This window comes from Chelonia mydas, chromosome 18, assembly GCF_015237465.2.
Source record: "Chelonia mydas isolate rCheMyd1 chromosome 18, rCheMyd1.pri.v2, whole genome shotgun sequence".
NCBI classification, from domain to species: domain Eukaryota; kingdom Metazoa; phylum Chordata; order Testudines; family Cheloniidae; genus Chelonia; species Chelonia mydas.
In genome coordinates this window covers 23,281,564-23,307,876 of record NC_051258.2, presented here as the reverse complement: position 1 = coordinate 23,307,876, position 26,313 = coordinate 23,281,564, and the positions used below count along the sequence as shown (strand labels likewise).

Below are 26,313 nucleotides of genomic sequence, written 5' to 3'. Positions count from 1 at the left end.
TCATAATGTAACCACAATAGCACAGGCAGTGACAGCATGGTTTAGTTGTACTGAGTACATAGCCATCATTTTCCTGCAGGTTTGTACTTAGTACAGCTAAGTCATGCCTCTGCTGCTGTTGCCCATGCTACCATGGCTACACTACTATTTAGACTTGTGTTAACTCAATGAGAACTGGTGCAAGTATGCAAACATGAGTTGGGAATCACACACAGCTCAAAGTTTAGACGTAGCACTGTTCCACCCTCCTGGAACCCTATAGATGCCCCTCTATGGGAGCTCCACATAGAAGGAGTTTCATGGTAGGGTGTGGGGAATAGTAGGGGACTGTCCACACTCAGCAGTACCATCCACTGCAAATGCTACAGATACAGGAGGGAATGCTGTTTGAAGCACTAACTGCCTTTGCTTCCCCTTCCTGCCTGCTACTGCACAACAGTAAGGAGACCCAGCCAGAGGCAAACTAGAAGGCTCCTGCCTCTCTGGATCTGTCAGCCCCAGCAAACTCTAGAGAGCCCCATAACTCTCCCCTGGAGCAGGGAACCTCTCTGGCCCCCTCCTGTGGGAGCTTTCACTCTGGGAAAGGCCATATGGGCAATAGTCTATGTATTTCTCTGACCAATTATAAATTCCTTCTGCTTTTGAGGAAACAATCCCACTTGCTGACCTCAGCTTTTTAAGTGTAAAATTCAACCCAAACAGCACTGCACACACCTCATTTTCAAACACTAACCAGCTAAAGCTCACAGCACCTCTCTTATGCAGAAAAGGAAACTGGTGTAGCAAAGGCCATAGACTCTACCAGAGCCACATGGCAAGTGTCAGGGCTGGAATTAGAAGTCAAGATCTTGAAGCCCAGTCCTATGCTTTTTTCACCAGCTGTGGCTCTCACAGCCCTGCACAGCTGAGGGGAAGGGGAATGGGGCTTTTCAGGTCAGAGCACTGCACCAGTGAGGGTTGGGGAGAAGAGGGGGCCTGTCACCAAGAACACTGCCCCGGGGGGAGGAGGGGTGCAGTTGGAGGGAGGCGGAAGGGAAGGAGAGGTTTTTCACTGACTAACATTTTTTGAGATTTAAAGTTATTTTTCTTTTATATTTAAAAAAACACACCTATTGCCAGGACCAGAATGAAGGGTCGCCTCCTGCCAAATCTTGATGTGCATCTGTCACTCCAGGCCCCCAGAAAAGGCTGCAGCAGGAATCCTGAAACAAAAATGACTCACAAGTAAGGGATATTTCTGTTACCATCCTGTTTCACCAAGACTTCATCATGGGAAGTTTAGACGGCAGGAAATGCATCATTAAGGCAGAATGTGACCTTCTCGATCAACAGCAGTCATCTATGCCCAGATTTTAAACGGTATTAGGCATTGTTGTGCTTGGTGTTGCTATGCCTAATAGATTTAGAAACCTAAATCTTATTTTCAAAAGGGACATAGGCACTTGAAATTTTGGCTCCTAAGTGCCTACACAACTTTGAAAATGAGATTTAGGCTCCTTATAGATTCATAGATACTAAGGTCAGAAGGGACCATTATGATCATCTAGTCTGACCTCCTGCCACAGAATCTCACGCACTTCTGTGAAAAACCTCACCTATGTCTGAGCTATTGAAGTCCTCAAATCGTGGTTTAAAGACTTCAAGGAGCCGAGAATCCTCCAGGAAGTGACCCGTGCCCCATGCTATAGAGGAAGGTGAAAAACCTCCAGGGCCTCTTCCAATCTGCCCTGGAGGAAAATTCCTTCCCGACCCCAAATATGGCGATCAGCTAAACCCTGAGCATATGGGCAAGATTCACCAGCCAGATACTACAGAAAATTCTTTCCTGGGTAACTCAGATCCCACCCCATCTAACATCCCATCACAGGCCATTAGGACTATTTACCATGAATATTTAAAGATCAATTAATTACCAAAATCATGTTATCCCATCATACCATCTCCTCCATAAACTTATCAAGTTTAATCTTAAAGCCAGATAGATCTTTTGCCCCCACTGCTTCCCTTGGAAGGCTATTCCAAAACTTCACTCCTCTGATGGTTAGAAACCTTCGTCTAATTTCAAGTCTAAACTTCCTGGTGGCCAGTTTATAGCCATTTGTTCTTGTGTCCACATTGGTACTGAGCTTAAATAATTCCTCTCCCTCTCCAGTATTTATCCCTCTGATATATTTATAGAGAGCAATTATATCTCCCCTCAACCTTCTTTTAGTTAGGCTAAACAAGCCAAGCTCCTTGAGTCTCCTTTCATAAGACAAGTTTTCCATTCCTCGGATCATCTTAGTAGCCCTTCTCTGTACCTGTTCCAGTTTGAATTCATCCTTCTTAAACATGGGAGACCAGAACTGCACACAGTATTCCAGGTGAGGTCTCACCAGTGCCTTGTATAATGGTACTAAAACCTCCTTATCCCTACTGGAAATACCTCTCCTGATGCATCCCAAGACCGCATTAGCTTTTTTCACAGCCATATCACATTGGCGGCTCATAGTCATCCTATGATCAACCAATACTCCAAGGTCCTTCTCCTCCTCCATTACTTCTAATGGATGCGTCCCCAGCTTGTAACTAAAATTCTTGTTATTAATCCCTAAATGCATAACCTTATACTTCTCACTATTAAATTTCATCCTATTACTATTACTCCAGTTTACAAGGTCATCCAGATCCTCCTGTATGATATCCCGGTTCTTCTCTAAATTGGCAATACCTCCCAGCTTTGTATCATCCGCAAACTTTATTAGCACACTCCCACTTATCAGTTAAGTGTTGCAATGCTGAGTGCGGCAAGACCTAAATACCTTTAAAAATCTGGGCCTTAGGCGTTTGCACTATTTACTTCTTTGAATTTCCTGGAGTGGAAGCTGGGAACTATAGTACATTATGTAATGTTCAGCTGGTACCAGCCCGACCCAATGCAATCCAATCCACTTCAAAATAACAGTGGAGTTTGACAAAAAGTGTAAAATGAATGGGCAATTATTTTATCCTGTAAGGTGCTCTGTTCTGTATGAACAACTTCACTGCCTTAAACCGGAACTTCCTTATGAGGTTAGCCTGGGCTGTAGCAGTAAGTCAGTGTGTAAACCTGAATGCTGCCTGGATTATACTGGGCCAGGTAGGGATTCAGTGACTGAGGAAAGGAATTATTTCTTCTCTTCTTCTGAAATCAGTTTTAAAAATACAAAGAGACAGAAGGATGTTACCCAAGTTGTGGAATAATACCTTCTGCTGCTCTTCCTGTATAGAAGGATACACCTTCCACCCCATGTCTGTGCAGAGGAATATGCCACAACCCCAACAGAAAGCAAAACTCTGGACTGAGAAGTAGATTTACTCCATCCCTGGGATGCCTTGTTTAACTCAAAGCTATCCCCCAGAGAATATCAGGGTTGGAAGGACCTCAGGAGGTCATCTAGTCCAACCCCCTGCTCAAAGCAGGACCAATCCCCCATTTTTGCCCCAGATCCCTAAATGGCCCCCTCAAGGAATGAACTCACAACCCTGGGTTTAGCAGGCCAATGCTCAAACCACTGAGCTATCCCTCCCCCCATCTTTCCACCCAGCTTGCTGACAGGCCCAGAGAGGTTTAGTCTCCATATTCTTCCCCCTCTTTCTGTTGGGTCAGTAGAGGTTAGTTCCTTGACTTCCTTTAAATTAATTTTTTAAATATACAAATGGAGTAGCCAAAATTCTGGAAGTATGTTGGTCGCAAATAAAAAATAGACTCAGAAATCAGTAATGAGAAATCCCTCTTTGGTCACATCTCGCCCTCCTCAGCCAGGGCCAGTGAGGTATATTCTCCATTTTGTTCTCTAAAATTATGGGTAGTGGTTCCAACTTCCACATCACATGTGTGAAACCTGTAAAGTAAATTAAATAGCAAAGAAAAGAAAGAACTCAGTGTCAAATTAATCCCTTGTGAAGTGGAAAAGCAGGAGGGTAAAATTAGCGTAAAAAAAAATTACCTAGTATTGGGCTGATAAACCACACCATTCCATACAACTGATCCGGCAGCCCCATCTGAAGCAACACAGGAGTCACATAGGCTGTTTCCATGGCATAGCTGAACTCAATCCCAAAGAGAATACACCCATTAAACAGCAGTTCTAGGAAAGATCTCTGAGGGTGGAGATCCCCAAAGTCAATCAGATCAATAGGGCATGGTGTATTTGGGGGTGGTGGAGGGGAGGGGCGGATGTGTTTTCTCCTCTTTGGGTGTCTTTTAAAGTTGTTGGCACGATGACTGATGTGGCGAGTGACAGATCCGGAATAGCCTGAGATCTGAGACCTCCAGAATTCCTGACAAGACAGGCTGGGGAAAAGCACATCGCTGGGAGGGGTTGCTGCGGCTGAAGGGATCATTGTGAATATTCCTGGGAGGAAAAAAGCTGAGATTCAGTATTGGTACGAAAGAGAAATGTCACCTGATTTTAGCTGCTGAAGTTCTAGCCCATTTCTGGTCATGGAGCATACTGAATGCCTCAGCCTTTCATAGAACATAAGATTTTAATGTAGAAAATGAATGCTGGTCAATTCAAGAACTTACTGTGCTAATAACCTAGTAGGGGACACACTGGCCCCTAGGGGCCTTTTCCCTCATAATGCCCTTGCAGGTCACTATAGGTCATGGATGACGTGGAACCAATATTGTGAGAGGGAAGGAAGCTAGAGTGCCAGTGATGGAGGACAAGTCCCCAGTCCAATCAGGTGCAGTAGAGCTGTTTACTGTGGTTATCATGAAAGCTAAGAGGTTGTTCATTTTCTCCGCCCCGGCATTTTGTGAAGTCTGGGGCGGCAGGCCCAGGCTGCTGCTTTCCTTAGATATCTCTCTCTCACACACACACATACACTGTTTGAAAGACCTTTTTATTTTAAATTAAGAAAAACAAAAAGACAGGACAAAAGTAACATTCATCAGAGTCCAGCATCTCTTTTGCCTCACAAACTGATAGTGATATACAGCTTCAGTACAGAGAAAATAGAATTATAGCAGAAACATAGATAGTCCTGTCTCAAAAATAAACTTACATTTATAAACTGGTCTATGTGACGATTATGACAAAATGCACCTGTTTGACATCTCCTCTTCCAGTGCCTCAACTTCATTTTGAGATTCACCTTCTACAACATTTTAATTTACTTCTTTCACCCAGGAAAGCCCAACATCTTTTTTTTTTCCTTCACATCGTAATTGGAAATCAGCTTCAGTTTCAGCACCTTTTCTTCTTTTTGAACCTTTACCTTATTTCTTCATTCTCCTCCTTTGTATGTCACTGGTTCCAATACTTTTTTGACAACAGGAAGGTTCTTGGATTCTTGTTGTTTTTCCATCTAGTTTTGTGTGTGCTAAATCTTGTCTAAGAGTAATACATAACTGACTTCAGAAACAACCTCTGGTGGAGGTGTCTGAGTGGTATACTCTGGTGCAGACCTATGGGAGGACAGAATATTTGCAATACATTGGGTTGTATTTGCAATACAATGTTATACCCTCCTTTTCCTTAATGCCCTTTTAGATATCTGTACATGTGCCTTGCTAGCTTATGTCATGCTAGGTGAAAAGTATGAGTGCTGATTCTTTCCTAAGGAATTTCAAATATACCTTAGAGATTGATCAATGATTGTTATTGATACGATTTCTTCAGTCAGCAAACATTCGGCAAGGCCTTGGGAGCCTTAATAGCAGAAGAGTTTGTCTTACTGATATTCCAGATAGCTGGAAGTAGGACATAAGTACATTTGCTTATTTTCTCACACATTCAGTGCTTAGAGGCAGAACTCTGCTCTGCTCAGTGGTTACAAAGGGAGCAGAGACTGGCTGCAAGTCCCTTGCTGCAGATTCTCTTGGCCACAGGAGTCCCCAGCAGGTGCAGAACCAATAGATCCAGCTCTTAGGCTCCCCTTGTTGCAGCCTTTCGCGCAGGGTATGTGTTTAGAGGTAGGGGGCAGTGTTGGAAGGAGCATAATGTGGTTTGTCAATCCCTGACTAGACAATGGTCCCTTGGGGACTATAGCTAACTGGTACAAGTTAGAGAAGTACCCAGATTGTTCTAACCTGTACCTGAAGCCAGGCAAAGAATCAGGGAACTGTAACTGGCTCTCTGACACTCCCCTCTTTCACTCCGTGCTTTGTTGAGCCCATTAGAGAATCTGGCCCTTAGTCTTTGCCAGGGTTTAGCTGCCTCTTTGGCATGGGGCTGTTTCTGGCATGTTTTGGTGGCTCCTACATAACTCATTAACTAATTTCACTGTCTATGTCCTGGACTAAGCAGGCTAACAAAAATAACTTCTTGCCAAACTTTTCTATTTCACTCTGCCTTAGTGATGTTACTGTAAATCAACAGCATCCTTGCATGTCATCTTTTTGGTATCACTATCTACATAGCCCATAAACAAACAAACAACTTTCTATGTATAACACAATTTTGCTAGAGAATAATGACAAAGCGTCATCTACTATGTGGTTTGAACATCTGCAAAAAACATAATATAGCAAACCAGGGTCTTTGAGCATCCATGGCTCTTTGGTTTCAATGGTAAGGTGCCGTCTGAAAGGAATCTGTGCACTAATTTTAATGCTAATGATGTCTTTGTTTTCAAAGCTTTTGGAGTAACGTATCATTAACATTGCCCTCTGAAGACATGTAACTGATCTATTACTGATATGTAGCGAAGCCCACAGCCTATGTTTGCGTTCTGGCTGCTGCCTGTGGAATGCCTACATTTGGATATGGATCTTACCACCAGTGAAAAAGGTGAATTATGTCTTAATTAAATTTGATTCTGTGCAAAATGCTGCTTAATGCTGCTTTCTCTATTTGTAATTTCTTAGCTTTTGATGACATTATAGAAATAAATGTTATGGGTACTTCTTGCCCATCTTTGCTTATGTGAGAAATTACTGCTTCCACCCTGACTGTCCAGGCATAACATGTTAACATTAGGGATTAAAAAACACCCAATGCATTGGAATTACTTAGATTTCGTTTTGCCACCTCATCACCCATACTATTTTTTTAACCAATACAGAAAGTGAGCTAGTTAATATTGATAAATTTGGAAGAGCAAGATAAATTAATTCAGAAGTGAGTTTAAGTGGCTCCAAATGTATTTAATATGTTGTAGCTCACATTTTATGCCAGTCCCATCAATGAAGGAAAGAGGTTAGGCCCAGAGGACCTGTGTGCTGCATGACTGCTGGTATGGATGGTGAAGAGGGGGAGGAGGGAGAACAGGAGAAGCCTCAGTTTCTGGATATAGTTGCTAAGCACACAGTGCCCCTTGTGCTGCTGCCATTGTCCCTTGTTGAGTGGTGGAAGGGGTAAAAATAGAAGTTGGTGGGCCCACTTTTCCCCTGGCACCATCTGATGCTCCCACTGCTGCAGCCCTGCCCATCAGAAACTTACTTCCCTTCCGGAAGAGTCCATATAGCATGGAATATTGAGCTATGGGAGCTGCACACCATCCAGTAATTAAACTATTTAATTTACATTAAAAGAGAACCTTCAAAATGTTTAAATAAAAACAGCAGAGGAGAACAAGCCATGTGAATAGGGGGGAAGTGGTAGACATGGTATATCTTGACTTTGGTAAAGCTTTTGATACTGTCTCACATGACCCGCTCATAAACAAACTAGCGAAATGCAACCTAGATGGAGCTACTACAAGGTGGGTGCATAACTGGTTGGAAAACCATTCCCAGAGAGTAATCATCAGTGGTTCACAGTCATGCTGGAAGGGCATAACGAGTGTGGGGTCCCGCAGGGATCAGTTCTGGGTCTGGTTCTGTTCAATATATTCATCAATGATTTATATAATGGCATACAGAGTACACTTATAAAGTTTGCGGACGATACCAAGCTGGGAGAGGTTGTAAGTGCTTTGGAGGATAGGATTAAAACTCAAAATGACCTGGACAACCTGGAGAAATGGTCTGAAGTAAACTGGATGAAATTTAATAAGGACAAATGCAAAGTACTCCACTTATGAAGGAACAATCAGTTGCACACATACAAAATGGGAAATGGCTGCCCAGGAAGGAGTACTGCAAAAGAGGAATATGGGGGTCATAGTGGACCATAAGCTAAATATGAGTCAACAGTGTAACACTGTTGCAAAAAAAGAAAACATCATTCTGGGATATTTTAGCAGGAGTGTTGTAAGTAAGACACAAGAAGTAATTCTTCCGCTCTATTCCGTGCTGATTAGGCCTCAACTGGAGTAATGTGGCACACACTTCTGGGTGCCACATTTCAGGAAAGATGCGGACAAATTGAAGAAAGTCCAGAGAAGAGCAACAAAAATTATTAAGGGTCTAGAAAACATGACCTATGAGGGAAAATTGAAAAAATTGGGTTTGTTTTGTCCGGAAAAGAGAAGACTCAGAGGGGATATGATAACAGTTTTCAAGTACATAAAAGGTTGTTACAAGGAGGAGAGAGAAAATTGTTGTTCTTAACCTCTGAGGATAGGACAAGAAGCAATGGGCTTAAATTGCAGCAAGGGAGGTTTAGGTTGGACATTAGGAAAAAATTCCTAACTGTCAGGGTGGTTAAGCACTGGAATAAATTGCCTAGGCAAGTTGTGGAATCTCCATCATTGGAGATTTTTAAGAGCAGGTTAGACAAACACCTGTCAGGGATGTTCTAGATAATACTTCAGTCCCCTGCACTCATGGCAGGACTGACTAGATGACCTCTCGAGGTCCCTTCCAGTCCTATGATTCTATGAAGTGATTCCTGTATATAACTCAAAAAATATGTAATGCACTTTGACATCATTTGGAATGAGAGGTTCTGCATAAATAGGAGATATTGGACTGAGCAGCTTTCATTTTGAGTATCCTTTACTTATGGGATTTGGTAGATTGAGTCTAAACACTAATAGTAAGATTGCTTTTCCCTAGAGTTTTATCTCAGCTCCACCTCACAAGGGATAGAACCCATCCTCCTTAGCACAGGGGCCTGCCACTAAATTACGAACTTCCCTAAGGTAGCAAATCAGGTAACATCTCCCTGAGAGTTAAACAGTTTGAGGGATAAACTTCTTACTGTATCTAAAGCAACTAGTATATAACTCTTAGTTACATTTCACTTTTAATTTTTAAGATTTTTTTTTTACTGAATTTTTTAGTGTCACAAATGTAATAGTGTCTTACCTTTTAGTACCATGCCATTGTCCTGTCAACCAGGCACATGAATTGTCAGAAGGATGCATGCATGTACTTTATATACATAGGCTCTTAGTACCCTCATTTAAACAAAAAGGGTTTTTTTTAAAATATTGGAAAAAGAAACTTCTCTTGGGCCAAGACTTTGAGATTAATTTTCAAAGCACTGAATGTGCAGCTAATATTAATTTCACATGAAAATGTCAGTCTAGAACTCAGTGGAATGGGCTGAAAATTCTCCTATGCTTCTAGTTTCAGCCAAGAATTAAATCTTCTATCAGTGATACAGCAATGGAAATGCGGAGAGACCATCACTCTAGTGGAGGAGAGGAAGGCAAATGAGTCTAACAGCAGATTTGCCCAGACTGCAGGGTTCATTCATTTTTTTGTTCATTGTGTGAGACAAGCTTTGAATTGCAAATATAAAATATTTCCCAGCACCTTGTATAAGATATACAAGGGTTCTTAAGGCTTTCACCAAATGTTCTGTAATACAAGGTTTGTTGATCAAAATGTATTAATGAATAAACAGATTACTAGTAAAATCAAGTCTGTCACCCTTTCTATTGTAAGGAAGGCAATTTAGAGCCCAGGTGACCTATTCACCAACATGAAGCATTTGAAGCAGAAAACCACAAATCATATCAGCCCTTGTGAAATTTTCACAGTAATGGCCATCCTCCATTTATACTGAAGTCCATGTCTTACATTTTTATAAAATTTAAGACAGGACATTCTCTCTTCCGAAGGCTCATTCTCTCTGGACTTCCCACAGCAGGAGAAGTATTATCCAAGGAACTGCACAGTGATCTGACCACTAACTGCAGAAAGAGATGCAACTAAGATCAAAAGGTATCATCCTTTCCCTCCCATCCTCCTCTAAAATGTCACCCCATATACAGTATTTGTAAAGCTTCCTGTCAAAGGGCCCTTAAGCAAATGCCCAGAGCACTAAGAGAGAATGGATTGGATCACAGAAAGCATTGTATTTGTTCAGTATGAAAGAGTGTTACCTGTAATTACAGATGGAGGAACATCCTTTTTCAAATGCTTATCTATGCCTGGATTATCCGAGGTACAGGTTCCTAGTCACTGCTGCTGTGGCTGAATCCTCCTTCCCTGTGTAAGGAGCCTGCCTTCTGGCTGGGGAGAATGGTGATGTCATCACTACACTTGCTCTCCTTTCTCCCCAGCTTGCTGGGGCTCTGCAGAAAGCATCAGCTTTTCTCTGTACCTCAGCTATTGTTTCTTAAAGCTGCAGGCTGCAAGAACAAGCTGCCTGTATTGCATAACAATAGGACAAACTAACAGGAGAAATACCTGTGTTCTCTTATTGTTAAATATTTCCAGTCTTCATAAGAGAATTTTTTTGATCCCACAAAGGGTTTGTAATCAAGTATGACCATTTTTACTAGGAGGCTGCTGGTGTTAGCTGCTGTTTCAATTTAATAGTTTAAGTTCTATCAAAGGCTTCTAAAGTAAGAGTTGTATATTTGATAAGAAATCTATATAAACAAAGTCACTCACTGCATTAGTCACATGGCTTTTTAAATGCTACTTTGAAGTTACCCTCTACTTTGATTTACCACCTTGTTGATCAACGGGTTTTAAAATGTCCTAAAAACAAATGACTGGCAATTTTAACTCACATGCAACAAGATTTTCAGAAGTGCTGTCCTTTTACAGTAATACAGATAAGCTTCCTTTAGAGCCTCTCTGAAAATGTTCAAAACCTAAGATGACCCAGGATGTTTCAGAGGGCACTTGGGTTGTTGTGTTCCTATGCCTACAGAGGTGTAATTGGTTTCAGAATTTAGCAGATATTGCTATATTCACTAGGTGCCAATGGACAGAGTTTTCCTACACTCCTCTGGATTCCCAGCACTCACAGGGACTCATGACAGGCCTGTGGAATAAAACCAGGGTTAAGGGGGGGAAGAATCTGCAAACATCCCAAAAGCATACAACACACCTCAGACGCTCAAGGGGCTTCGGTGGGAGGGGCAAAAACCTTTCTTCAATTTTAATATAACTACTTATGATTACTGAAGGAAAAAAGCTGCCCAGGAAGGAATGAGCCAAGGAAAGGGGCTAATTTAGCATTCATTCACCACTTAATCCACTTTTTTATGGAAATGAAAGAACACTTCAGCAAAAAATGTTTGCCAGCACCAACTCAACTCTGAACCCTGATCTCAATCCTCAGTTGAGGGCACCCAGAATGACAGATCATGGTAAATTAAAATATTTTATCTAAGTGTGGAACATGCGTTAGGAAGGAGAGAAGGAAGAAAAGGGAAGCTCTAAGAAAAATAAATAGTTGGGCAGAAAAAGATGCAACTATAACCAGAGAGGAATATGAATCCTCAACATTACACAAGCCTCCAGAAAGATACTGTTGACTGTGTATGACCAGTCCTAAGCAACACATGCTCTGGAAATCTTTCAAAGTTGGTTCGAAATGTTGTATGGAGGAATTCAAAGATGGCGTCAATTGCAGCTGAGGAAGAGGTGCATGGCTCTCCCAGATACATTGAGAAAACGTAGTTGTTCAGAAGTTAAGCAGAAATTTATTTCACACTCTATGATTGGGCAGGAATTGATCAGAAGGAAAATTAATTACTATAAAACTCTTAACTGTGACAAGCAGGCCTACACCTTCTGTCTGCAACTGCTAGAAGCTGCAAAATGAAGTATTTCTATTTAAATTCAGTATGTCTGAAGTAGAACACATATGTCATGGGAGATCTTGTATACCCAGTGAGATAATCCCTTTGGTAACTTGGGCCATTCCCGGGGAGGGCTTTAAAAAGGAGTGAAACCTTGAATCTGACTATTCAAAGGGGAGTAGAACACCATGTTAATGTGTTTTCAGTGTGTTGTGGTTTTTTTGGTTTTTTTTTTTTGAAGCAGAAAAGCTGCTATGTTCTGAATGAACTTGAGCAGTTTTTAAGGTTGGCACTTTCACTCTTCGACATAAGAGTGTGACAGATATGGCAGTTTCCTGCCACTATCTTTGGGAGATCTTATTGTATTAGTTTATGTATCATTGTGGGCTAGGGACTGTATATAATTCTGTAGGTGACCACAGTTCCTCCAGGAACTGAGAGCAGTGTGGAGTTATCCCCACACTTGCCCTGAAAGGGTTAAGGCAGCCAGAGGGGCCAATTAGCCTATTACGTGGCAAGGGGGGGAGGGGATTAAGACTGCAAGAGAAGCCTTAATTAAAAGAAGCTCACCTGTGCAGGAACAGCTGGGGCATATAGAAGCCAGGAAACTGGCAACAGAAGTGCTGGGTTGCTGGGAAAAACTGCAGTCTCTCTCTGGGAAGAAGGAGGAGTTTTAGAGCTGTTGAGGTGAGTAGCCTGCAGTTGCTCCCTGGGAGGAGGGAGTGGTGAAGCTGGCAGACCCAGAGAAGCAAGGGCAAGCTAGAAGGTTAGAAAAGGGCTTGGAGAAATCCAGCAAGGTACAGAGTGGAACAGACTGCTGACTAGAGGGTCCCTGTGCTGGAAACTGGAGTATAGGTTGGGTCTGGGTTTCTTCAATCAGTCATTGGGGAAGTAGCACTGGCAGGGCAGTGCATAGGAAGACTATCTGAGCCTGTTTTTGCAGAGGAGATTCCACCCCCAGGGAAACCACAATAGTGACCTGGCTGGAGGGCTGAGAGACAAAGGGGCTGCAGCTGGAATGAGAGAATGGCTGGAGACAGAGGTGGAGGGACAACTTGCACTTGTAGGAAGAGGTGTTGACCTGGGGACTTATTCCCCAGAATGGCCAGGAAGAGGCACCCTACCTGCAGTGAGTGGAGAACACTATCACAGGCATGATTAGAAAAATCCACTCAGGCTGTAACTCCTCCAGAGAAGTACCACCACTTTCAGAGCTCACATATACTGCTTCAAACAGGATTCCTCAGAGACCAACAAAGAGAGGACTTTTTGGGTAAATAGGTTGAGTTTAAACTGACTCCTGGGCTTCTTTCTGATCCAGCAAATGGACAAGACCTTCTGCCCAAGGGATCTTTCCTGGGAAGGGTTGGAAGTACTTTGGCCTACTGAAGCGACCTAAGACTTCTGGTAAACTGTCAGTGTAACTCCAACAGACCTTGGTTGTCAGCAGGCGGGATCAAACCTGCGATCTCTGGAGCTTAGTGCGTGAGCCTCTGCAGCATGAGCTAAAAGCCAACTGGCTGTTAGCTAAGGCTGTAGAGCAAACTCATTAATCTCTCTTTAAGTGGTCTCAGTGCCACTAGATGGGACAAAATACCATACCCAGGAGGTGTGTGGGTTACATTAGCATGCATATAGGAACTTTTTTTTAAATGTTTTCTCTGTAATGCTTTCATTTTAAGAATAAATGTCCTTATATGTAAAGAGCTGTGTGGTAACTTACAACTGCTGGCAATATGGTGATCATAAGTCTTCAGAGAGAAAGCAAAAGCATAGTCACTGGCCTCTTTAGGCAGTCTGGCTTTCTGGGAATATCAATGTAGGCAGAGAACTGCAGCCTGGAAAAATCCTGGGGAGGTAGGAGAGAGACATGGGTTTCTGCCACAGGTGCCAACTCCATGGGTGCTCTGGGGCTGGAGCACACATGGGGGGGGGGGGGGAGTGGGTGCTCAGTATCCACCAGCGGCCCTGCCAATCAGCTCCTCTTGATCGGCCTGCTAGTGATCAGCGGCGTGCAGGAGATGCTAGGGAGGAGCGAAGACAGTGTGCGCTTGGGGGACGAATGGGGCAGGAAGAGGCTGGGAGGAGTGGGGATGGGAAGGGGAGGAATGGGGTCTAGGAACCCAGGCCTTTTTAAATTGCCTGGGTGGGCCACAGGGCAGGGGCTCCTAGGCGCATGTGGGGTGGTACCGGCAGGGGCGAAGGCAGCCAGGTGGGCATGTGGAAGCCCTGGCTGTGCAGGAAAAGAATGTGCAGCCAGTAGCTTGCGGGGCACTAGCCAGTGGACACGCAGCACCGCCCAAATGTCAGGCAGACCACGTCCTTATGGGCCAGGGGCCCATTGACTGTTCTGCCCTGGGGCCTAGAATTGCTGTCGGTGCGCTTGAAGACTGCCATTCGTTATTTAATTCACCCAGTGTGGATTTTAAAAAAAAACAAAAAACAACTTAATCCCAAAACCTTAATTTTATCGCTAACGTTTTGCAATATGTAAATGTATATTTACAGAGATGGCTGTAACATCACACTGAACCCCTTTGTGCTTGTTATATTACACACACTCAAACTGAAATTTGCCTTTTTGCCAGAGTGTCTTGCTCAGTGAACAGTGTGTTTTATCATGAAGATCGTATATTTGGTTTGTGATCATGTTTAATGAAGAGTAACTTTTCAGTATTTGGTGAAACAGAATGTCTCCATAATATGGAAATCACTAACAGAGGTACAACTCGTTTGCACACTAGGTGGTGCAACAGTAACACCTGAAAAAATAATTTTTACAGAGAACAGTTCAGTGTTGGTGGATTTCAATCAGTCTGCAAATTCATATAGAGCCCTAGGACTATGACTGAGGATCATATAATCCCTCCAGCACAGATGAGAACAATGAGCCTTTGAGGACTCTTGTCACAAGAGGTTGCCTGGCATGAGATCTGAAATTTTTTTTGTTAGATAAATAATAAACAACAGAATAACATAAAAACTAAATTATAAACATCCTTAAAATGTTTGTGTGGCCATGACAGCCCAAGACCCTATTTCCAGTACTGGTGTTCGTTCATTTAGAGTACAATGATATTTATTTGCTAGAAGCATGTTTAAAACCAGGCCCAGGTTAAGGAAATCCTGGGGCTCTAGTTCCCTCTCTCAAAAAATAACTCTTCCTTCAGTGCTCACCCTAAATAGCTTCCCAGAATTGAACTCATGTCTGTGTGTATATTGAGCTTTTAACCATACTCTCGCTCTTGGGGGGGGGGGGGGGGTGTTGTTGTTTTTTTTTAATTTTTAGTTTAGTTATAAGAATTGACTGTATGCGTGTATTTGGGTAAGATCTGGACTAGTCAAAAACTTGGGAGGTAATAGGCCCAATCCTTTGGGATTGGCAGAACCTTTTGTTTTATATGATATAAGATTTTCATTCATCTTCATATTTGACATGGGTATCTGGATGGAGGCTTGAGGCTGGGTTACTTCAAGGGAACTGTGTTATTGGCTTCTGGGCAACCTGTGAGGTAATAAAGAAGCTGTTTTATGCTGGCTTGGTAAATCTAAGTATTGAAAATATCCACCGGCTTTGGGGATTATCTACCCCATTCTTTGCAGTTCACCCTAATTGAATGACTGCAACTGGCCCCCACTGGGACCCTAGTCACAGGACAATATTAGCTCATGGTTTCAAGCATTTGTGTGCCAAAACCCAAAAAAACAGAAGGGAAGAGAGCCAGTGGGGTCTTGCATTGCACAGTTATGTCTATAGTGCATTAGTCACAGGAGTTTGTCACCGATCAATGAGGAAAGAGCATGAATGGACAGTTCTACCCCCAGCACAAGACAAATATATTTTATAGAGACTTGATCCCTGTCCTGAGAAGTTTATCATAGACACCTATGATTCTATGTAATATGTGCAAGTTTATCAAGTAGAAGAAGAGTATAGACTGAAAATAGTCATATGATGATTGATTAAAGCTGGGATTTTCAAAGACGCCTAATGGAAGTTAGGTGATTTAGAAACCTCCTTTCCTTAGGCTCTTAATCTCAGCCTAAATATGTTTCTTCCAGGTAGCATTTTACATGTCAATAAATCTTGATTATTCATGGAAACAGAATATATTAAATAGACACAGTTACATATTATTGTAAGGGCCCTATTCTTAAATTTCTGCACATCAGCCCAGCTGTGAAAATATATGTGGTGTGATTGAGCTGCTTCTTCTCCGCCTTGGTGGGTCCCGTGCTTCTGTTTAGCAGTGGGCTAGGGTATTCCTCTTTCCCTCAGTTTTCCCCCATGTCCCTGGGCTTGCTGCCAACACCCTGCTGGAGCAGGGTTCCAGCATCTGCACCACCAAGGTCTCCAGTAGCTCACCTTCCTCTCTCAGTTCCTAGCGCATGCCCCTGTCTGACTGGAGGGGAGGCTTTAATAGGTTCTGGCAGGCCCTTGATTGGCCCCAGGTGTCCTAATTAACCTAGAATAACCCTGTTCACCTACTAAGGGAAAAGGGACCTGCCTATCCTGGGTCTAATATACCTGCCTTTGTGCAGAGTGTGCAAGGCACCAGTGGCAGCTGCAGGAGACACCATCTGCTCAGCCCAGCAAGATGCTCTCAGTCCACATGATTGCTGCCCTTGTCCGTTCACTGCCCGGGTAGGCTGGCCTGGTTTCCAGAAATGCCCTGGGTGCAACATTCGTTGCTACAAGGAGCATTCTCCTGTAGCTGTCTGGCCTGACCCGGTCACAGTAGACACATTACACCCAACAAGAAACCAAGCAGTAGCAGACTGGGGAATGTTCTAGGCAGAAGCTCTACAGTAAAGCATAGAGAGAAAAAAATTGGTATGATATAGTTTTCCTAACAATAGGCAAGCTGGTAGCAATGCCAATAGCTAAGTTTATCTAACACTATCCATTATAAGGCCCTGTTTTCTGTTACTTATAACTCTGCCAAACTTTAAGCATTCAGGCTGAAATTTTCCACACTGAGTGTTTGCTCAAGCTGACTTTTTTATTTTAAAACATTTCAGCAAAAACTACAAGGCAAGGAAGTGTTTGAAGCCTTTGTTGTTAATTGGTCCACCTCCTAGACCAAACTGCAATCATCAAGATGGACCTTAATAAAATGCTTAGAGGAAATTGGAACAATAAAAATGTCCCACTTAAAGAAGAAACAGTGCAGATTCTAGTCAAAGAGGAGGCCATGACTTATGCCCTCAGCATGGCCTAGAGTAGGGGTGGGCAAACTTTTTGGCCCGAGGGCCACATTGGGGTGCAAAACTGTATGGAGGACTGAGTAGGGAAGACTGTGCCCCCCAAACAGCCTGGCCCCTGCCCACTATTTGCTCCCTCCCACTTCCTGATTGTCCCTCTCAGAACCCCTGACCCATCCAACCTGCCCCTGCTCTTTGTCCCCTGACTGCCCCCCTGGGATCCCACCCCCTATTGAACCTCCCCCACTCCTTGTCCCCTGTCCCCTGACAGGCCCCCTGGGACTCCCATGCCCTATCCAACCCCCATGATCCCAAGAACTTCCGCCCCATCCAACTGCTCCCTGTCCCCTGACTGCCCCCCAGGACCCCCTTACCATGCTGCTCAGAGCAGCAAGAGCTCACAGCCCTGCTGCCTGCATGGCTGTGTGGGAGGGGGACTAGCCTCCCGGGCCAGGAGCTTAGGGGCTGGGCAGGATGGTCCTGCTGGCCGGATGTGGCCCGCGGGATGTAGTTTGCCCACCTCTGGCCTAGAGGTTCACAATCCCATTCTTTCTCAAAGTGAAGGAAGAAGTGGATGGGATACTGTAATAGAACATATTACTGAGACAGAGTGATGTGCCATACCCTTCAGTGCCCATTGGCGGGGGGAGGAACTGATCCATCTGTATGATCCATCTGTATCTGCGTAGACCTAAAGAGCATCACTGTAAAATTGGAAAGATATATGCTTTCCAAAGTGGAAATTATGGTCTCCAATTAACAGTCTCTTCAGCAAATGCAGTTTATAGCTTCTGACAAGTTCTGTTCCATTACGACAATGCTAACCCAACAACTTTAAGATGCTGTTCAGAAAATACTGCTTTTTGTCACCTCACATTCAGAATCCTAGACATCCCAGGAAACTTCCAGAGGAAAATAAGTGAGATTCTGCAAGTTTATGCACGGTCTGAGGAAGAACATAACATTCTTAAGGCAACTGGGACTGCTGGACTAAAATTATACAAAGAAAAATGAATGCAACGCTAAATACAACTTCAGCCCGTAGGGCATGTGATCAAGAGAAGATGAAGGCAAACCAGAAAAAAATCAAAGTTAGAGTTGAAATGCAAGCACTTAAAGATTGTATTAGGACTGATGCATCTCTAATGTAATACAACTTGGGAGCAAATTAATACCAAAATGATTCCTTTTAAGCGATTCATAAAGAGTTTGGATTTTAACAATTTCTATGTGGACCTGGACCAGAGCACAGGAATATATTTTTGAGAATTTATCTACAGTAGAACCTGAGAGTTACAAACACCTTTGGAATGGAGGTTGTTTGTAACTCTGAACAAAATGTTATGGTTGTTCTTTCAAAAGTTTACAGCTGAACATTGACTTAATACAGCTTTGAAACTTTACTATGCAGATGGAAAAATGCTGCTTTTAGTCATTTTAATTTAAATGAAACAAGCACAGAAACAGTTTCCTTACCTCGTCAAATATTTTTTAAATTTTCTTTTTTATGTAGCTTACATTTAACACAGTACTGTACAGTGTGTGGTTTTTTTTGTTTTTGTTTTTCCTCTGCTGCTGCCTGATTGCATATTACCAGTTCCAAATGAGGAGTGTGGTTGACTGGTCAGTTTGTAACTCTGGTGTTCATAACTCTGAGGTTCTAGTGTATTTATTATATTACCATTATGGGCATGTTATGATGTCTCCAACTCTACAGCCATTTAATACATTTTATCCTACAGACAAAGTGATTTGGGATGTGACTTCCAGGATCTATGCTTTAGCCATCTTCTGTCCCATTTCAGCCTACAAGAGAGAGATGCTATGGGGACCTCTGAAGATAAGGCAGGGTACAATGATGTTTAGGAGCCACTTATAATTTGTTTTCCTTTATTGATAGTATGTTCCACCTGGCCCTTAATACAGTGGTCTGTCAAGTGTTAAAATATTCTGCCCAGAAAATCATGTAGATGACTGCTGTGTGAGAGTTACCAACTTTGGAGAGATTCACGACATTAGCCAAAGTAGATACAATTATCCACCAAGAGGTGCCCTTATGACTTTTGTGTCCTTTAATGTAGCTTGTTTGTTTGGGATTGTGGAATAGGACCGTATATTCCTTACCAGGGTACTGATGGTGAGAATGAACCGGATTCCTGCAATGCATTCTTTTTGGGCCTGGACAGAAGTTCCAAATCTCTTCTTTCTTTGCTGTAAATGTACATGTAAATTGTTAAGATGTGGAGTCTCCAGTTTACTTTGTTCTAGTTTAACTCAACAGAGCTCAAAAGGGTGAGTTTTGGTGATGACTATATTTATTTTTTGCTGTGAATCTCCATTATTCCCTCCTACCATGATGTTTTCTCTGGGAGAAAGATGTTCTCTATTCATTTAAATCCCTTTGTTTGGTCTTTCTGTGAAACAACCTCTGACAGTGTATTTATCTCCTCCCTCATTTACAGCTTCATTTTAGGCTCAGTGTTTCACTTGCCAGTAGACAGACACCGCATTATTTGCCTAACTTGGATCAGGGTTAGGTCTCTGTTTCTTGGAAACCTCTCTCAGGATCTCCATAATCCTTTCTCTGAGGAAAACATTAGCTCCAGCTGAGCGAAATTCTGCTTCAGGCAACAACACAGAATTTATTGTTCTCTTAAAGGTTTTTTTTTGTTGTTTTTAAACTTAATTTAACATGTTTTTCAATTAAGATCAATGGATCTGAGGCCACCTGGAAGCAGCAGATTCTCTTTCAAGCATAATTAGATTCTTTCCTGGGAGACCAAATGTTTGTACTGCCAGCTCAATGCACTGAAAAAAATGCCTAATAGTCAGGTACTGCAGCTATAGAATACTTAAAGGCCAAGCAAAAGTCCCTTTTGCAAAGAAGAATCTGGATTCAATGACACAAGCTAGCAGAGGTTCAGTTTGTTACAGAATGACTAGTGTCTGTAGGAGGAGCTGCAGCTTCCTTGTGCAGTGCATTCCCTGGTGCCTACAAAGCAGCAGTTGTGTGTAATTGCAGAAAGGTAAACTCAATTGCTTCTACAATAGGAAGAGTGCCAAGGATCAGCTGAAGATACCAGGGCCAGATGGAATTTTTGTAAAACTTATTTAACATGCTTAGTGTAGATGGAGCTATCTATTATGGAAAAAGCCTAACTCTACAGGTGCCCCATAAGTAACCTATATTAAGGATAGTCTATGAATACTAATTCTTATCAGTATAGATTGCTTACATGTTACAGGATGTGGGGGAGGGGGGAACTAAAACAATTATTGCTATTTGCTGAGAGATAAACAGCCTATTGGGCTTTCAAAGGGATGGATAAATTGATATTTTATATACATATTGCTTATTCTTGGTTTTATGGTAGCAGCTAGAGGCTCCAACGAAAAATCAGGGTTCCATTATGAAAAGGCACTGTACAAACTCATAGTAACAGACAACCCATGCCCAGAACCATTATCAATCCAAATAAACAAAACTGACAAAGGATGGGTGGACCAAAGGAAGGATTATTTTCTCCATTTCATATTTAGCTAAATGAAGTCCAGCGAGAGATTAAATTATTTGTCCAAGGTGATATAGGGAGTGTATGGCGACGCTAAGAATTTAATTTGAGTTCTACTACAGTGCCTTATCCACAGGTACATGAACTAACGTATTACCAGAACTGCAGCACAGTACTTTGGAGTATGTAACCAATTGAAATGTATTAACGGTGAACTCTGCTAAAGTTATGAGGCAGTCTAATTGAACTCTGCAATATGTATTAATCTGACCATCAAAAAGTGTAACACTTATCCCATAGCAGAAGTGCTAGATGCCTGAAAGGGAAGTACCATATTTTTCACTTCTTGGTCCAGTTAATGAGACTGAATATAACATAATTTATCGTTACTTTAGTAGCACCATTAGCCCATCTAGTGCAGGCTGATCACAAACATGAAACACAGCTTTTCAATTCTAAATAATTGCTGCTTTGGCTCTCATGGGAAAGCAGAGGTTGGTTTAGCTTCCAATTCACTCTGTTCAGAGGATGATAACTTAGGATAGTGCTAATCAAACGTAGACTTTTATAATTATGTACATCTGTCTCAAAACCATCTAGTTGTGCACATAACTGGCCACCATGAACACTTTCTTACAGCTGTGACCCATTCTTCTCTCCCTCCCCCGCCCCCCACCCCCCCCATTCCTTTCTGTACTTTGTTTTGGACTGACCTGTTCGGAGTAGGAACCGTCTTCTGTGTGTTTTATACAATGCCACGCACAAAGGGGCCCTCAATCCTGATTGGGGCCTTTGCAGACTACTATCATAAAATTAAATAGTACTAGTGATGATAATCCAACACAAATCAATCAGATTGTTTTACAGAAGCCTTTTCAGACCAGAGGACTATTTGAATGGCACCTCTGAGCAGTTATGTCATGAAGTCCTAATACAAAGGTAGGAGGTTAAGGTCACATAGGCACTAGGCAGAGGGGTCTGGCTATTTTGAAGGATTTAGTGGAGCCCCTATACAGAAGGATGAAGGTTTGGACTTATTTTGTTTACCCTGGAAAGGAAGGATTCTTAGTCTGGCTGGAGACTGTACCAGCAAAGGGAAACTAAGGCACAGAAGCAGGAAAACAACTACAACAGGGAAACTGAGGCATGGACATGCTTCTACAGTGGCTGATGACTATGTCAGAATGTTACAAAACTGAATTCTCCTCTCTGTGGAGCTAAAATGAGAATGAAGCCCTATCCAACCTATTTTCACAGGCCATCAAAGGAGTTAAGGAACTATGTTTAAACTCCATTTTAAAGTGATTCCAGCTAAACTAATTTGTAACGTGATATGGTCAGCCAGTGTGAATAGGTCCAAACTGTACTAAAATCCTGTTTCATACTTGTGGTGTAGCCTAGAAAGAGGTCATTTTGTTATCAAATTGGACATGTTTGAAGTACAGATTAAATGAGAGGAGAGTAACAAATCTTGTCCACGCTAAGAGTGTTTCAGTTCCATTGGCATTAAAAATGTCACAAGCTATGGTGTATACCAGCCACAGGCGGCTGCTGCTAGTGTTTGAAGCACTGTGACATACAGCTCTGCTCTGTGCAGAATAAGTTGACGCTTTGATCAAACCTGATAGCAGCTACTGGACCAATTCTAATTTCAAATGACACCAGTGTACATTAATGGTCACGCTACTAAAATCAGTTGAGTCACCACACTCAAAACAGCTGCATGTAGGAAGAAAATCTTTACCTAGGATTCCTGATATTACTAACTCTGGTGGAGCTGAACTAGGTGCATCCTTGGTGAGGACAGTGTGGCTCTTAAGCACCCACTTCAGGAGATAAGATAGGAGGACCCCTGTATACAAGGATCTTCTGGTCTCAACTATCAAATAACTTTCTCAGCACAAAGGAGCACTAACCTCCCACCCCCCACAAGGTCCTGCTATGCATAATCTCAAACCACCTTAAGTTCCAATATGTGGGTGGGCATGTTGTCTTGAACCACCGCTCTCCCAGCCTGGTGCTAGGTTGCCACTCATCCAGGTTTTACATGGACAGTTCAGTTTTTGGCTTCTGTGTCCAGGTGCCATAAAATTAGGGTTGCCAGGTGCCCAGTTTTCAAATTGAAAATGGCACCCGAACCAAAAGCCTGGTTACCATGGGGTTCAGGGGAGGCACCGGTTCATTAACCCTCACCAGCCCCTGCTCAGCCAGGGCCGCATCCTACTTACAGGCAGGCTCCCTGAGATGATCCAGTGAGTGACAGGGACAGGACCTTAGGGGAGAAGAGAGAGAGTAGGGCCTTGGGGGAAGAGCCTCAGGGAATCTGGTTACCAGCAAACAGAAAGGTGGCAACCGAGGCAGACACAATCTCAAACAAAAAGGGTTACTCATTTTTTAAATATAGCCTTAACTGGCATACTAACTGTTAGAGTTTCTGAGAAACAACCCCTTCAGGAGGTATTTTTATGATGATGTCCCCATTTTCAAAGGGAGGTAGAACAGCACGACACATGTCAAAAATCAAAAAGGAATCCCACAAAAAGTGGAAACATGGATAAATTACTAAGGAGAAGTAAAAAAGAATGGCACAAGTATGTAGGGACAAAATCAGAAAGGCTGAGGAGCAAAATGAGCTACACCTAATAAGGGACATAAAAGGTAATAAGAAGAGGTTCTACAAATACATTAGGAGCAAGAGAAAGATGAAGGAAACTGTAGGCTCAGTATTTAATGGGAAAGCAGAGCTAATAATGGATGACATCAAGAAGACTGAGGTGTTTAATACCTATTTTGCTTCAGTCTTTACTAAAAAGGTTAATGGTGACCAGATACTTAAAACAATTAATATAGCAACAAGGAGGAAGGAACACAAGCCAAAATGGGGAAAATACAGGTTAAAGAATATTTAGATAATTTAGATTTAAGTCAGGAGGGCCTGATTAAATGCATCCTGTTAAGGAACTGGCTTATAACTAAACCACGGAGAGAATGCATACAAAATTTGCAGATGACTCCAAAGGGCAGGGGAGGCTGGGGGATGGGAGGGAATTGCTAGCACTCTGGAGGACAGGATTAGAATTCAAAACAACCTTCACAAATTGGGGAACTGGTCTGAAATCAACAAGATGAAATTCAATAAAGATAAGTGCAAAGCACTACACTTAAGAAAGAAAAATCAAATGGGCAAATATAAAATGAGGAAATAGCTTGGTGGTAGTACTGCTGAAAGGGATCTGGGGGTTACAGTGGATCACAAATTGAATGAGTCAACAATGTGATGCAGTTGTGAAAAAGGCTAATATTCTGAAGTGTATTAACAGGAATGCCACATGTAAGACATGGGTAAATGCAGAGGCAATAGGGTCATATACCCTCCCTCCCACCAGATTTTTGCCAGAGTTTATATGCTCTTCCCTGAACTCTGCTGCATACCATCAGAACCTTTAAATTATGCCCCCCTTCAACAGTTACACGTTGTCTCTGGGTAAGCATCTCACTCTACTTGGTGCGGGTGAGGCCTCAACTGGTGTACTGTGTCCAGTTCTGGACTCCACACATTAAGATAGATCTGGACAAATTGGAGAGAGTCCAGAGGAGAGCAACAAAAAGGACAAAAGGTTTAGAAAATGTGACTGTGAGAGAGCAAAGGAAGTAAGAGGAAGTGAGGGAGCTGTCCACATGTAAGGGGACTGTTGCCCCCTTATTAACATTCAGTGGGGGTGTTTTGGTTGGCTAGCTCCCAGTACTAAAAGGGGAAGGGTCTATGGGAAACCAGGACCCTGAGACTGATAGTCCCCAGGAACAATGGGGAGAGGCCAATGCTGCAGGTCAGCCTGAATGACAGGGCAGGCAGGCTAATCGGAGAGTCAGGAGGCCAGAGAGGTCCCATCCTCCGTGTGAGCTGGATTTGCCTGGCTCAGACAGAGTGGGGCCAAGCTAAGGAGAAAGCAGGGGCCTAAGCTAAGCTGGGGAGCAGAGCTGGGCCAGATCCAGAGGGACCAGAAAAGCAGTCCAGAGAGAGCAGACCCTGTCCTGGGAGCAGAGCTGCAGCCCTAAAGCTAGAGGCACAGCCCAGAAAGAGCAGACTTGCCCTGGGAGCAAAGCTGCAGCAACCAGAGCCAGAGGGGCCAGAAAAGCAGCCCATGAAGTAGGTCAGCGCTGGGAGCAGAGTCACAGAAGCAGCCTGCAGAGCAGACCTGTCCTGGGAGCAGAGCTGTAGCAACCAGAGCCACAGGGGCCAAAGAAGCAGCCCAGGGAGCTGGAGGCAGAGCAGCAGTGCTGAGACAGAGTGGTGCAGCTGGGGCTGGAGCAATCCAGAGCTGGGTGTGGTGAGCAGCTGGAGAGAGCGAGGGGGACCCTGGGCAGCGGGCCTGGCACAGGGAGACACCTCAGCCAAGAGGCTCTGCAGGCCAGGCTTGGATCGTAACCCCAACAGGGCGGGGGTGACACTGGAAAGAAGGGTCCTACCACTTAGAGCCTGAGAGCGTGTGGCCACCACCAGAGCAAGTGTCCAACCCACAGTATCCCTGCAGCACAGCCAGGGTCTGAGAAGAAGGCCTGGGACTTACAAGAAACAGACTGTCAACTGCCCTGACATTCCAGAGACACTGTTTGTGACGTTCCCTGCCACAGAGCGGGTTGATGTGTTTCCTTTAATCTTTCCCATTTTTCCGTATTCTTTTAAAAATTAATTGTTGATTAAATAACTTGCATTTGCTTTAAATTGTATGTAATGGTCAGTGGGTCAGAGAAGTGCCCAGTGCAGAGAGAGTACCCCGGAGTGGGGACACCCTAACCCCTGTCCTAGGTGACCACAGCTGGGTTGGGGGTCGAGCCCCCCAGGAATCCTGGGCCCAGCCCCGTTGGGGTTACGAGGACTCTGCCAGAAAAGGAGAGTGGAAGGGGAGTCGTCAAGGACAGGGAGGCCACTGGGTAAAGGAAGTGGGAGCGAGGACTCAGATCCTTTCGCTAGCCCACTTCACCGGGGTAGTACAGAAGCCAGGAAAGTTCCCCACAATAGCGGGACTGTTCCCCCGCTTACACACAGGAGACTTGAAGCCTGGAGCAGACATGCTAAATGAACTAACCAGAGACACCTGATGTGGAGAGGGAACTGCAAGCAGCTGGCTCCTTATAAGAGAGCTGAAGTAATTGTTTGGGAGAACTGACCCTGGGATGTCTATAAAGAAGTCTTCTCTGAGCAGGATAGCTGCAAGCCAAAGCCAGGTTCTGAGGTAAGTGCTATGCCTTAGAAAACAGATTTTTGGGACTCTGAGTTTTGTTTTGAGTTACTGTCTGTATATACCTGCAACCCCCAAAAGGGTGGCAATTGGACAAGCAACTGTGTGGAGTCCCTGTGAAGGAAAGAGGCCTGGAAGTGGGGGACTAGAGGGCAGAGCAGTGGCACCTTCTACAATGACCTATGAAGAAAAATTAAAACTGTCCATGTTTCTTGGGGGGGTGGGGGGATACTGAGGAGGAAATCTGATATGCCTTCACATATATTAAGGGCTGTTATTAAGATGATGGTGACTGATCAGTTGTTCTACATGTTCACTAAAAGGTAGGATGGGATGTAACCAGCTTAATCTGAAGCAAAGGAGGGTTAGATATTAGGAAAAGCTTTCTAACTATGAGGGTACTTCAGCTCTGGAACAGGCTTCCAAGGGTGGTTTTAGAATTCCATCTTTGAAGGGTTTTAAGAACAGGCTAGACAAATATGTGAGGGATGGTCTAGGTGTATTAGGTCCTGCCT

The 26,313-nt window shown here is 43.4% G+C and overlaps 1 protein-coding gene across 6 annotated transcripts in view; it reads right to left on the bottom strand.

The window, feature by feature from the left end:
• SLC45A1 (solute carrier family 45 member 1) overlaps positions 1–26,313 on the bottom strand; it is an 84,290-nt gene that overhangs the window by 22,705 nt on the left and 35,272 nt on the right. The window contains exons 1-3 of one of the 6 annotated variants that reach the window (XM_043531832.1): positions 19,171–19,744; positions 3,969–4,376; positions 1,110–1,202 (exon numbers count right to left, since the gene is read on the bottom strand). In XM_043531832.1, the coding sequence (XP_043387767.1) occupies positions 1,110–1,202; positions 3,969–4,376; positions 19,171–19,213 (544 nt within the window). In that variant the 5' untranslated portion in view covers positions 19,214–19,744. Of the gene's footprint in view, positions 1–1,109; positions 1,203–3,968; positions 4,377–10,185; positions 10,363–19,170; positions 19,745–26,313 lie in introns of those variants that run through there. The other 5 variants (XM_043531833.1, XM_037881370.2, XM_037881371.2 and 2 more) reach the window with 5 other exon arrangements.